Consider the following 14,310-nt stretch of genomic DNA (forward strand, 5'->3'; position numbering starts at 1 on the left):
TGACCAGGCCTTTAACCTGCTCCTCTGAGGCAAACTGATGCCCTAGAGCAGTGGGAATTGAGGGATGCATTTGGGTACTGGTTTTAAAGTGTAGATTTCCCGTGCTCAGCCTCTGAGAAAGAGTAGCTGTAGGTGGTGAGGAGGATTCTGAAGTGTTGCTGTGTTGTTCCCAGGTGATTTTGCTCTTTGTGGTCTAAGGACCAACTACATGTTTGAGAAATCCTCCTTAGGGACATTGTATCTTTTCCCCTCCCCAAAGCAGCAGGGCATGGTTGTATATCCTAGTTGTAAGTCCTAGTTCTTCTATGTGAGCTGCTGGCACGGTGAGGCTACTGACAGGCGGGTGGTGTGGTTGTGAGACTGCGAAACAAACTCGGGGATGTCACCGAGCTTTAACCACTAGGCCATCAGGGCTGGCTTAAGACAGTGTACTTTTTCCAAAAACTATACAGATTTTGGTGTAAGAAATACCCAGAGCTTGAATTTGAGAAAACAAGGAATTCTTGACTGTATTGGTCTTCTTAGTCTCTTCTGTGACTCACTGCTACCTAGCTTGTTATAGACCTGAGTTCTGAAAGCAAATGCAGATAAATTAAAGGTCATAGATGCCCAGGCTGTTTGAAATTGGAAGATGGATGATCAAGAAAGAGTGATTTAGGGGCTGGCCAGTGGCGTAGTGGTTAAGTTGGCATTCAGTAGTGAATGCTTTCTTGTTATCAGGAAAACGATTAGGGATTCCACACTGATTTTCTTTTTCTCTTCAAAGCCTTAACCCCTAGGAAAGAGATTTATAATTTTTAGGTGTGTTTAACTGTTTTGATGGGAAGGTACTGAGAGACAATTTTAAATAGAAATAGATTGAGCTAGTGCTTTGTGTCACAGTCTTAATGGGGAAAACATTTTCAGTTGATGCTCATAGTTAATACAGGTTGCATTCTTTTTGTTAAATGTTTAGTCCATTTTATGAGGATGTTTTTGTCTTTTCTCTGCAGATAAGCTTTCTCAGCAGTGTTAATTATTTCCGGTTACTATCCTAGGGCTGATTTAGGTTCTCACAAAATATAATCCCCATAATTTTGTTTGTTTGTTTTGGTGAGGAAGATTGGCTCTGAGCTAACATCTGTTGCTAGTCTTCCTCTTTTTTGCTTGACGAAGACTGTCCCTGTGTGCCATTCTTGCTCTATTTTATATGTGGGATGCTGCCACAGCCCTGGTTGCCGAGTGATGTGTAGGTCCTTGTCCAGGATCCAAACCTGCGAACCCTGGGCCGCCAAAGCAGAATGGGCAGACTTAAACGACTATGCCACTGGGCCAGCCCTCCCTAGGCTTTATACCCCTTTCTTGAGAGAATTTCTTAATGGTTACATTTTGAAATTTAATTCTAGTCTTTAAAAAAAACCCCAAAGTATGTTTCCTGAAATTCTAATTGCATGGATTTGGGATGAAGGAAGGAATTGGGGTAAGCCCATGGTGGGCAGGATATCTGAAGAGCTCACTGGGGGCAGGGACTGTATCTGCTGTGTGTTTCTTTATCCTATGTGTGTAGCGATGCATGTGACACCTAGTGGGAATTCATTCATAAATTAATGAACATAGTACCATTGATCATGACTGTTCCACTCTACTTGGTTGAGAAAGTGAATTATAGCATGAAGTTAGAAAATTTTCTGGAGGTGATGGGGGTCCTGAAATATACAAAGTCCTTTTCTAGATTGTTCTTCCTTATCGGTCACTACATTTTAATAAGGAAGGAGATTGAAATACTAAATTGAAGCATCTTCTTAGCATAGAAAACGTACTGTAATTTCTTAGTGTTTCATTAATTCTAAAGTACACATTTTTTCACACTTTAAATACCTCTGAAATTGGAATATGTTTTCTTGTTGATGACTTGTAGAATGTAGATAATCATGTGTCCTGCAATTAATGGCATCTTAAATGTGTTGAAATATGGTGGCCATCCTCATTTGTAGCACAATATCTGCTTGGTTTAGGTTAAAATCCTATATTTTAGGGTGTTTTTTTTTTAAGGTTTTATTTTTTCTTTTTCTCCCCAAAGCCCCGTGGTACATAGTTGTGTATTTTTAGTTGTGGGTCCTTCTAGTTGTGGCATGTGGGGTGCTACCTCAGCTTGGTTTGATGAGCAGTGCTGTGTCCGCGCCCAGGATTCGAACCAACGAAACACTGGGCCGCCTGCAGCAGAGCACGAGAACTGAACCACTCGGCCCCAGGACCAGCCCCACATTTTAGTTTCTTAATGTTTATTATTTATTTATTTTTTTAAAGATTTTATTTTTTCCTTTTTCTCCCCAAAGCCCCTTGGTCCATAGTTGTATATTCTTTGTCGTGGGTCCTTCTAGTTGTGGCATGTGGGACGCTGCCTCAGCGTGGTTTGATGAGCAGTGCCATGTCCGCGCCCAGGGTTCGAACCATCGAAACACTGGGCTCCCTGCAGCGGAGCGTGCGAACTTGACCACTCGGCCACGGGGTCAGCCCCACTTAATGTTTATTTTGAACATCAAACTTCCAAGAACAGTAAAACAGGAATACCATCCAAAATTTTAACAATTTGTTTTGCACATTGAGTTTCTTGCTTTCAGAGAAGACAAAATAGCTGTGAGACAGCTTAGTCAAGTTTGTACAATCTAAAAGAGCAAAATCACCACTGCTTTCTGTAATTTTCAGGAGCAGTAGAGAACTGTGGACAATTCTGCTTGGAAGGTCGGCTCTGAGAGAACTGGTAAGTGGTGGTGTTCTTGAGTGGATTCTATCGTTCTTTGTTTGTGTAGCTTATATTAGGGAAAAACCCTGCCTTCTCTTTGACCTAGGAAGTAAACACATTTTCTTATTCCTAAAACTTTGTAAACATGCATTCCCTTTTTCTCTCTGCTGAAATGCGGTGTGTCTTAGAGCCAGAGCCTCGCTGTATATTCTTCGTTGTGGGTCCTTCTAGTTGTGGCATGTGGGACGCTGCCTCAGCGTGGTTTGATGAGCAGTGCCATGTCCGCGCCCAGGATTCGAACCAACGAAACACTGGGCCGCCTGCAGCGGAGTGCGCGAACTTAACCACTGGGCCACAGGGCCAGCCCCTCAGAATTTATTTAAAAAAACTGAATCTTGAAAACGTTTTGTGCACAGAGCTCTTTACCATAGCGTTATTTATGTTAATAAAGAATTACTGTCAGCTTAAGTGTTTCTAACATTAGAGGGATGATAAATAAATTATGATCTATCCACTTGGTAAAATATTATGCAACTACTAGAAAGGATGTTTATCAAGATTTTCATAAGAAGGTTAAATCATTTTGTTAGAGTGTTAAACAAAGAGAAGGAGGCTGCAGAATTCTGTATTCAAAATGATTTCAACTGTGGGGGAAAAGGCATATTAAACAGACTCAAAGGAATATGTTACCCTCAGTGTGATCCTGGAGTATGATTCAAATTGCATTTTTATAATTTCCTTACTCTTTTCCAGAATCAGATTGAGGCAGAACTGAGTAAACATTGGCAGCGGCTGTTAGAGGGGCTTTCTTACTACAAACCTCCCAGGTATGGCTCTTCTGTGCGTGTGGTTAGAGTGATTCCCCTGAGGATCCGGCGTGGATGGACCCATCCTCATGTTAGGAGATTGCTGAGAGAACGCAGTTTGGTTACCAGGGACAAGAGTAAGGCACGTGTTTCTGTCTGTTGAAAGCAGGGGAAATTCCTTCTAGAAATACGGTATTGTTGAATCCAATTATGTAGCCCAAGTGTCTGGGCATGAGGACTTATTAAATATTGAGTCACTATTCTTAATATTTATTTTGGTCCATCAAGTTTGTGTGAGGCACTGTCAGCACCACATTCTGGGATGTAGCAGTGAACGATGATAATAGCAGCTGATGTTTATATAGTGTTTACTATGTACCAGTTACTTTCCTAAGCATAGACTTAGCATAAGTTATTTAATCCTCACGTCAGCCCTTTGAGTTACGTACTATTTTTATTCTTTGTTCAAATATATAGATTTTCTTTTACTGAGCAGTTGGAAACAACAATGGTAAAATATAAAGTGGTTACAAAAGAGAATGCACCTTGTCGGAGTAGACTCTTGTTAATTCCTAGTCCAGATCTCATTCTGTCATGGATCATAGTTCCCAAGCCACCCTCATTTCCCTTCTACTTCTGAGCATTGGTTGATTTTGTTACGTCTTCACCTTCCATCTTCATTCCCTTAGGTTAGTGAGGATCTTTCATTTTTCATCCTGTCACCCCTTCCCCCATAATTGTTCTGAAGTAGCTCCCAGACGTCATATTATTTTATCTGTAAATGCTTTACTCTGTATTTAAAATATATGGACTTTTAAAAAGGATAATCAGTATCTTATCACATTTAGGTACTTTTATTATTGTTTCCATTTTACAGATGGGGAAACTGAGGCACAAACAGGTTAAGTAACTTGCCCAAGGTCACACAGTAGTAAGTGGTAGAACCGGGATTTGAACCTGGCAGTCTTACTCCAGTGTCTGTGTTCTTCATCATCATTCTGTGTTGCCCTTTCAGAACTTATTGTTTAACCTTATGCTAGCCTTTGTGTTGGGGATTTTCTGTGAAATGTGAGTCTCTGTAAAAAAAATGCAACAAGAACAACATGCTTTAGTTCACAAAATGGACGTTTGTGGCGTTAGTTTCCTTTTTGAAAGCGAAAAGTTCTGTTTGTGGTAGCATGGGATTTGAAGTCTGACAGAAATGATTTTTTCATTTTTTTGTTTTTTTGACTGCAGGCTTTATTTGAATCTAACCTTTCTTTCTTTTTTTTTTTTTAACGTCCTCTTTCTTTCCAGGATACAATCCAGGGTACCAAATTGCATTTAGTTGTCATGTCTCCTTAGCATAGCTGTGACAGTATCTCAGTCTTTCCTTGTTTTCATGACCTCAAACAGTTTTGAGGAGGACTGGTCAACTGTTTTGTAGAAGGCCCTGAATTTGGATTTGTCTGCTGTTTTTCTCATTACTAGATTGGGGTTGTGGGGTTTGGGGAAGAATACACAGAGGTGAAGTAGCATTCTTGTCACATCATGAGAGGATGCATGTTGTCCATGGAGTCACTGGCGATGTTAACCTTGCTCACTCGGGTGGGGTAGCATGTGCTCAGCTTCTCCTCTGTAAAGTCCCTTTTCCCCCTTTCCCTCTTCTGTTGTTTGGCAGTGAGTCACCGAGTGTAGCCCACTCTCAATGTGGAGGTGTGGTGGAATTCAGCTCCACCTCCTGAAGGGGGTAGCATCTATGTATATTATTTGGACTTCTTTACAGAGTTCCCCTTCTCCCCATTTGTTTAGTCACTCATTCATTTATGTCACTATGGACTCATTTATATTTATTTTACACTTCGTTTATACCTTGTTCCAACTTTGGCCATTGGGAGTTCTTTTAGGTTGGCTTCTGTGTCATTTTGACATGCCCCCATCCTTTTGTTTTCTGAGTTTTCCCTTACTTTCTGACATTACCAGATGCTCCAGGCTCATCTAGTATATTTCCCCACGTAGCTCTAGAATCAGCTATTTCTCCAAGGAGTCCTGGTACCTTTTATTAGAGTATAATATTAGAAACCAAGATTTGGGTGCTGAGTGTGCTTGCTGCTACGGGGGTGTCGTAGCTCCTGGGCTTTCTCAGTGGACGGAGCTGGGTAATATATGTATGTATACTAACGGACCTGGTTTTAAATGTCACCTCCACTTTGTGTTAGCTGTGGGATTTTTGGTAAGTTATTTATCTTCCTCAGTGTTGGTAATTCCATTTGTAAAATGGAGATCATAATACTTACCTTTCAGGATACTTTTAAGCATCAAAATTAATTACTGTAATGTAATATATTTACAAATAATATCTTTAAAACTATAGTTTGTAACAGACGTATACTATAATTATTACTTGGGCATAAATAGTTCTTTGTTATGAAGTCTGTAAGGATGAACTTGTGTGTGTGTGTGTGTGTGTGTGTATTTTGTAGGCATCTAAAAGGCAGAAAAAGGTATGTAGTAAAAGTATCTTTAAGTGCTTTTATTTTAAACCCTAGGGGTCATTGAGAAAGAGGAAATGATTCATTGTTTTTTTTCATAGTCCGAATTCCGCTGAAAAAGTGAAAGCTAATAAAGATGTAGCTTCACCTCTGAAGGAACTGGGTTTAAGAATCAGCAAGTTCTTGGTGAGTAAAAATGAGCACCGGCTCAGTTTATTACCTGCAGTGTGGATGAGAGTGGTTATATCGTTAGTGATTTTGGTGAAAATTCCTTTTATTTCAGTTTTGGAGATGAGATTGAGCATACTGTGTTTCAAAATACCCAAGTTGCAACTCTTCTTGCTAAAAGCCACAGATCAAGTTGCCTGACCTGGTTACTTCTATCACAGAGTTTTCTTCAGCACATGTGGTGGTCTTTAAATTGGCTAGATTGTATTTAAATATGTAGCTGTTTTCTTTTCATTTTGGAAACTCAGATCGCACCTCTATAGTACTGTTCTTGGGGAATCAGCCCGGTTGTTTCTGACCTGTAAATTACATGTCAGTGACTGCCTCCTTTTTTCTCCTATTTGGGTTAAAATTGTTATGTTGTATGGAATCTTTTGAAAGGGTTTTGTTGATTCAGGTTCTGTGTCCATTGCAGAGGACAAACCTTTAGAATGCTCTCATGGTGTGTGGTTTCCTCACTGAGAACCTCTGTGTTTCAGGGTCTTGATGAAGAACAGAGTGTACAGTTACTCCAGTGTTACCTTCAAGAGGATTACAGAGGTACCCGGGGCTCACTGAAGGTTGGTAGTTACGTGCAGCTCCCTTCTACTTTTATCCTTTTCCTTGTTGGTTTGAGATAACGTAGGGTTTTGCTATCAGTTCTTTGCAGCACGGGTAGGTGATGAGATATAGTCCTTCTCAGGAAAGACTAAAGGCTTAAAAAAACATACTTAAGGGGCTGGCCCCCGTGGCCGAGTGGTTGAGTTTGCTCATTCTGCTTCGGTGGCCCGGGGTTTCACTTGTTTGGGTCCTGGGCGTAGCACTGCTCATCAAGCCATGCTGAGGCGGCATCCCACATGCCACAACTAGAAGGACTCAAAAGTAAAATATACAGCTATGTACTGGGGGGCTTTGGAGAGAAGAAGGAAAAATAAAATCTTAAAAAAAAAACCCAAAATCAAAGAAACAAAACACATACTTAAGCTGAGTTCTGTCCTCAGACTTGGAGGGGTGGAGAGGTCAAAGATTGACATGTTAATTATAGAATCTCAGGGTATCAGAGCTGAAAAGGACCCGGGACGACATCTGGCCTTTTCAGCCCCTCATGTTACATATGAGGAAATGGAGCCCAGAGGAGGGGGCCGAGAATTGAGCACAGACTTGGATGTGCTTAGGTAAAAACTTTCCAGAAATGAGTGGGCGTTTATAATCTTGAAGGGTGAGGTGAGGGTGTTTACCTTTTTCTTTGTTAATTGAGTTTTGCTTATAAGATGGCTTCTTGACTGTTCTTTTTTCCTTTAGTCAGTACTGCAAGACGAGAGGCAGAGCCAGGCCCTAATCCTGAAGGTCAGTAGTAGTCACCCTTTCCATTGTTTGGTGTAGAATTGGGTAATGGCTTCTTGACCTTGTTCTCCCGAGTATTGCTGGCCTTTGCCTCTTGTGTTGGGTGAGCATTGAGGTCTTAATGGAGAAGTTTATTAACTCATTTGTGAAAGGAGGCTCTCTTATCCCCTGGACCCAGCTGAGGGCTCTTTCCAAAGGAGATTCTTCAGCCCCTGGGGGTGAGAACTGGTTGATGGATATTTCTTCTCTAGGTGTAAGTACAACAGGATTAATTTGTATTTCTTTATTCCTTTATATTCTCCCTCCCAGCCTCTCAAAGCAAGCTTTTCACCTTAGAATCTCATTTTAAAATGGTATTTCACCGTGACTTCTGAAGTAGTTTCCTATTTGGCATTTAGTGAGAACTAAGTACATTAGTTACAAACGATTATGACATATACCAGTGGTAGTTTTATATTTTCCTTTGTGTATTTGGCCCATCCGTTTATAGTGTTGTGTGTACTTGAATGCTCTGAGAAATCATGCTAGAAAACTTATTCATGTTATTAAATAATTCCTTTTTATGTTGCATGACTTTACCCGTATACTAGTTCATGAAGGTCCTTTGCTTGCTTTTGACCTAGCAGTATGCTTCCATTTCTGTGATTGCTTATAGAAACTGAACTTTTCCCTTCATACCTTTAAGTGATCTCTTTATGAGTAAATTTAAAATTGAATATCTTCTTTACAAAGGTGAGTTACTGATTTTGAATCTTTGGGTTCTTCCCAGATTGCAGATTATTACTATGAAGAAAGAACCTGTATCCTTCGTTGTGTCTTACACCTTCTCACTTACTTCCAAGATGAAAGACACCCCTATAGGGTAAGCCCATTTCGTCATGTTGGTTCTCTTTACCCTATAAAATTCAACTCTTGTTAATAATTTTATATTATTCATATTTGTGTTCATTTGAATATTTACCTTTTACTGTAGGCATAAGTTGCTCTGCTTTGGATTTTCTTTTCAGGTTGAGTATGCAGACTGTGTTGATAAATTGGAGAAGGAGCTAGTTACAAAATACAGACAGCAGTTTGAAGAGCTTTATAAAACTGAAGCACCAACGTGGGAGACACATGGAAACCTCATGGTATGTGGTTAGTGGGGCCTCCTATAACTCTTGGAGAATTGTATACCCTGCCTTTCGAGCTCCAAGTAAATTATTTATTCATTTATCAACTTAAAACGTTTGTAGATTATCATTCTTCAGAGAAGTTTAAACATGTTATATGGATTAAAACGTTGATGACTTCAACTAATGGTACTTACTTTTGGACCTTTTCCCTTGTCTTTGTCTCTGCAGTTAATTTACTTTCTGTTCTTACCTAAAATATTCTCGTAGTGGTTAAATGGTTAAGTCTACAACCGAGATTCCATCTTCTTTATTATCATTATCTATTAAGTGTGCGACACTAGTTTGATTATTTTATCTTAAATCTTAAAGCAATCTACATTTATAGATTAGAATATGACCTTTTTTGTTTTGAAAATAATACACGTTTATTAAAACAATTCAACGAAAACACAGACAGTAGCTATTTAAAATTCTGAGTAGAAGGGCCCATTTACAATGTTAATGAAAAAGCATAAATTCCTCAGGAGTAAGTTTACAACAGTGAAAATCTAAATGAAGGGGACTTTAAAATGCTGTAAAGGGTGTATCAAAGAAGTTGTAACCAAGTAGAAAGATGTGCTACATTCTTGAATGTAAAGACTCGGCTCTGGAAGTGTTAGTACTTCCTGTATTAACTTGTAAGCTTAGTGCCGTCCCAGAAAAAATACTAACAAGTGTTTGTTTTGCCTTTTAGTTTGGAACTGGACAAATTGATTCTAAAGTTCATATCAAAAATAAGTAGGAATACTAGGAAATTTGTTTTCTAATAGATTGGCATCTGAGCTAACAACTGTTGCCAGTGTCCTTTTGTTTCTTCTTCTTCTTCTCCCCAAAGCCCCTCAGTACATAGTTGTATATTCTAGTTGTGAGCGCCTCTGGTTGTGCTATGTGGGATGCCACCTCAGCATGGCCTGATGAGCAGTGCTATGTCCATGCCCAGAATCTGAACTGCTGAAGTGGAGCACGCGAACTTAACCACTCAGCCACAGGGCCAACCCCAGGAAATTTTTGAAAAAGGAAAATAATGAAGGAAAATTAGCCTTATTAGATAATAAGACTACAATAATTTTAAGCATGGTATTGGCACTTGAATAAATAGATCGATGAATAGAGCATAGTAGGAAGTCTACCTATAGACCCAAATACTAATAGAGAATTAGTGTATACTAAAGGTGGCATTTCAGATCAGTGGGGAAATGTTGGATTATTCAATAAATGGTGTTAGAACCATTGGGTAGCCATCTGGAGAAAAATTGAACTGTATCTATTTCATACCTTCTACCAAAAGAAAATCAGATAGATCAATGATTTAAATTAAAAAGAAATTCAACTATAAAAGTACTAGAAGAAAACAGATTTTTTTTGTATGTGTGAGGACAATTGTCCCTGAGCTAACACCTGTGCCAGTTTTCCTCTATTTTGTGTGTAGAACACCACAGCATGGCCTGGTGAGTGGTGTGTAGGTCTGCACCTGGGATCCAAACCTGCAAACCCCAGGCCACCAAAGTGGAGCATGCAAACTTAACCACCACGCCACTGGGCCAGACCACAGGTGGTTTTGTTTTTATCTTTTGAAGTGTAGAAGACTTTTTATTTTATTTTATCTTTTGAGGAAGCTTAGCTCTGAGCTAACATCTGCTGCCAATCCTCCTCTTTTTTGCTGAGGAAGACTGGCTCTGAGCTAACATCCATGCCCATCTTCCTCTACTTTTTATATGTGGGACGCCTACCACAGCATGGCTTGCCAAGGGGTGCCATATCCGCATCCAGGATCTGAACTGGTGAACCCTGGGCTGCCAAAGCGGTATGTGCAAACTTAACTGCTGCACCACTGGGCCAGCCGCTAGAAGACTTTTTAAAGTAAAAGTCAGAAGCCATAAAAAAAAAAAAGACAAACACAGTAACATCAAATCAAAAACTTTTTCAAGGCAGAAACCAAAAATAGCACTATAAAATTGTCAAAAGATTCACATTACAAAGGATGTGTAAAATAGAAAGAACTCCTATAAATCACTAAGTAAAACCAAATTGAAAAATAGGCAAACCAATGAACATGTTCACATGACAACACTCTTGTCTAAGGGATGAGATAATGGGTTCTCACTCATATTTCACTGTATACATTGGTATGTTTTTAGTGGAAAACATTATCACAGGATCTAAAAATTGAAAAGCACGTATTTCTTAACCTAGCAGTTCCACTTTAAGTTTATCCTATGAATACATTCACACTTCTGTGAAATGACTTGTGTAAATGACAAATCTGTAGTACCTCCTCCCCCCGGCTTTATTCAGGTATAATTTCCATCCAATAAAATTTACTCATTTTAAGTATACAGTTTGAATTTTGGCAATTGTATATAGTTACATGCAGTAGCCACTTGTATGATCAATATATAGAACATTTTGTCTCCTCAGAAAGTTTGCAATCAATCTGTGACCTCTGGCCCCAAACAACCACTAATCTGCTTTCTGTCACTATATTTTTTTTAAATTATGATTTTGTTTATTATGGTAAAATATACATAACTTGAAATTTATCATTTTAACCATTTGTAAGTGTAACTGTCACTATATCTGCCTTTTCTAGAATTTTATATAAATGGAACCATACAATAGGTAGTTTTTCTGTTTAGCTTCTCTCACTTAGCTTAATGTTTTTGAGATTTGTCCATATTGTACTTCATTGCACTATACTTCATTCCTATTTATGGTTGAATAATATTCCATTATTTGGATATACACGTTTTGTCTATCCATTGATTAGTTGGTGGACATTTTGGTTGTTTCTGTTTTTTGGCTATTATGAGTAATGTGGTAGATCTTGGTGTGGACATAGGTTTTCATTTCTCTTGGATGAATAAATACCTGAGAGTTGGATTATTGGGTCATATTATAAGCATATATTTTTATGTGTATAAGGCACTGACAAACTGTTTTCTGTAGTGGCTGTACCATTTTCCATTCCTACCAGAATGCATGAGAATTCTTTTTGGTCCATATCCTCACCAATACTTAGTGTGGTCACCGTTTTTAATTTTAGACATTCTAATAGGTGTTTAGTGGTATCTCATTGTAGTTTTAATTTGTGTTTCCTTGATGACTAGTGATGTTGAGCATCTTTTCACATGCTTATTTGCTTATATCTTTTTTGGTGAAGTGTTTATTCAAATCTGGTCCATTGTTTTTATTGGGATGTTTGTCTTATTATTGAATTTTAAGAGTTCTCTATTTATTGTGGAGACAAGCCGTTTGACAGACAGATGTTTTACAATTATTTTTTCCCACTTCATGGCTTGTTTTTTCTCACCTTAATGTGTCTAAGAGCAAAAATTTTAAATTTTGATAAAATCTGTTTTATCAGCTTTTTTCTATTATGATTCTTGCCTTTTGGCCCTTGTTTAAGAAATCTTTGCCTAACCTAATGCCACAAAGATTTTGTTTTCTTCTAGAAGTTTTATAGTTTTAGCTCTTATATTTACGTCAGTAATTTTTAGTTTTTTTTGTGTATGGTGTGAGGTAAGGGACAAGATTCATTTCCTTCACATCTAGAGAGCTTCTTCCAGTACCATTTATTAAAAAGACTGTCTGTTCCCATTGACTTATCTTGGCATCTTTGTAAAAAATCAGTTGATCATGTAAGTGTGAGTCCATCTCTGGTCTGTTGAACTCTACATCTGTCTTTATGCCAATATCACACTGTCTTAAGTACTGTAGCTTTATAGTAAACCTTGAAATCAGGTAGCGTAAGTCTTTCAATCTTGTTTTCTTTTTCAAAATGTTTTGGCTACTCTAGGTTTTTTGCTTTTCCATATCTACTTCAGAATAAGCTTGTCTCTTTCTTCCAAAAAAAAGGGAAGCTTGCTAGGATTTTGGTTAGAATTTTATCAAATTTGTAGGTCAATTTGGAGAGAATTGACATCTTAATAATGTTGATGAGTCTTCCAATCCGTGAACCTAGTATATCCCTTCATTTATGTACATCTTTAATTTCTCTAAATGGGGTTTCAGTGTTTTCAGTATTCAAGTATTATCCATCTTTTGCTAATTATTCTTAAATATTTATTTTACTTCTTTGGATGCTATTGTAAATGTTGTCTGAAAATTTCTTTCCAGTTGTTCATTGTTAGTATTTAGAAATACAGTTTATTTTTGTACATCACTCTTGTATGTTGTGATGTTGCTAAATTCACTTATTCTAGTAGTTTTTTCTAATATACGTGATCATGTCATCTGTAAAAAGGACACTTTGACTTCTTTTCAAATCTGTATGTTTTTTATTGTGTTTTCTTGCCTTATTGTCTGATTGGGACCTCCAGTACAATATTGAATAGAAGTGGTAAGAGAGCCAACGTTTTTACCTACCTTGTTTCTGATCTTGGGTAGAAAGCATTTAGTCTTTTACCATTGAGTATGCTGTTAGTTGTAAATTATTTTTTAAGCTGTCCTTTATCATAGTGAGGAAATTGCATTCTATTCTCAATTTTCTGAGGGTTCTTCATTTTTATTAGAATGAGTGTTAAATTCTGTTCATTTTCTTTTGTGTCTGTTGAAATCATCTTAGGTTTTTCTCTTTTACTTTACATAGTGAATTACATTGAGCTTTTAGATGTCAAACTAATCTTGAATTCCTGGTGTAAATTCTAGTTTGTCATGATATATTTTGGTTTTTATATATTGTTGGATTTGACTTGCTAAATTGTTTTTTTGTGTGTGTATGAGGAAGCTTGGCCCTGAGCTAACATCTGTTGCCAATTTTTCTCTTTTAGCTTGAGGAAGATTGTCACTGAGCTAACATCTGTGCCAGTCTTCCTTTTCTTTGTTGTTGTTAGTTAGGAAAACGTTATTGCTCATACAGTTTGCAAACTGGGGAAATGTGGCCTTCACAGCAAAGCAAAAGTATGCTCCCAGAGAACAAAGAAAGTGGCTCTTTTAAAGAAAAAGTTTCTACCCAGGTTCCCACTCAGGTCTGCTTATGCAAGTGAGAGCTGCAACCCTGCTTAGTCCTGATTGGTTGGTGCAGGTCACAGTTTTATTGTTTAAGATTGGCACCTGAGCTAACATCTGTTGCCAGTCTTTCTTTCTTCTTCTTCTACTCCCCAAAACCCCCCAGTACATAGTTGTATATTCTGGTTATAGGTCCTTCTGGTTGTGCTTTGTGGGACGCTGCCTCAGCATGGCTTGATGAGCTGTGCCATGTGTGCACCTGGGACCTGAACCAGTGAAACCCTGGGCCGCCAAAGCAGAACACATGAACTTAACCACTCTGCCATGGGGCCGGCCCCAGGTCACAGTTTTATTGGTTGGGTCCAGGTGGCTGTTAGGAGTTTTGTAAAATCAGGAATTTTGGCGGAGTCAAAGCTTAAGAGTGCATTCTGTGGTGTTTTTTGAGAACAGAGTATGTGACTGCATCCCAGTCTGTCGCGGCCACTTGTTTTTTTGCCTTGTTTTGTTTTTGTTTTTGCAATTTTGTTTTTTGTCTTTATTTTGCAGGGTAAGATTTGCCCTAAGCGAAGTTTTCTCTTATCCTGTTCCACTTCCTCTGAGGGGGGCTCCAGCCTCTCCACCCTCTGTCATATGGCTGTGTGGGTCTCTCAGGCGTGTTTTGT

The 14,310-nt window shown here is 38.5% G+C and overlaps 1 protein-coding gene across 4 annotated transcripts in view; it reads left to right on the top strand.

The window, feature by feature from the left end:
• The window catches only part of NUP188 (nucleoporin 188), a 47,713-nt gene that overhangs the window by 3,365 nt on the left and 30,038 nt on the right, over positions 1-14,310 (top strand). For 3 of the 4 annotated variants that reach the window (XM_070251566.1, XM_070251569.1, XM_070251568.1), the window contains 7 exons: positions 2,686-2,740; positions 3,476-3,549; positions 6,101-6,185; positions 6,707-6,787; positions 7,509-7,553; positions 8,320-8,412; positions 8,558-8,677. In XM_070251566.1, coding sequence (XP_070107667.1) covers positions 2,686-2,740; positions 3,476-3,549; positions 6,101-6,185; positions 6,707-6,787; positions 7,509-7,553; positions 8,320-8,412; positions 8,558-8,677 — 553 coding nt within the window. The remainder of the gene's footprint in view (positions 1-2,685; positions 2,741-3,475; positions 3,550-6,100; positions 6,186-6,706; positions 6,788-7,508; positions 7,554-8,319; positions 8,413-8,557; positions 8,678-14,310) is intronic. The other variant, XM_070251567.1, reaches the window with a different exon arrangement.

The sequence above is a fragment of the Equus caballus genome, chromosome 25, assembly GCF_041296265.1.
Source record: "Equus caballus isolate H_3958 breed thoroughbred chromosome 25, TB-T2T, whole genome shotgun sequence".
In the NCBI taxonomy this organism is placed as follows: Eukaryota; Metazoa; Chordata; class Mammalia; order Perissodactyla; family Equidae; genus Equus; species Equus caballus.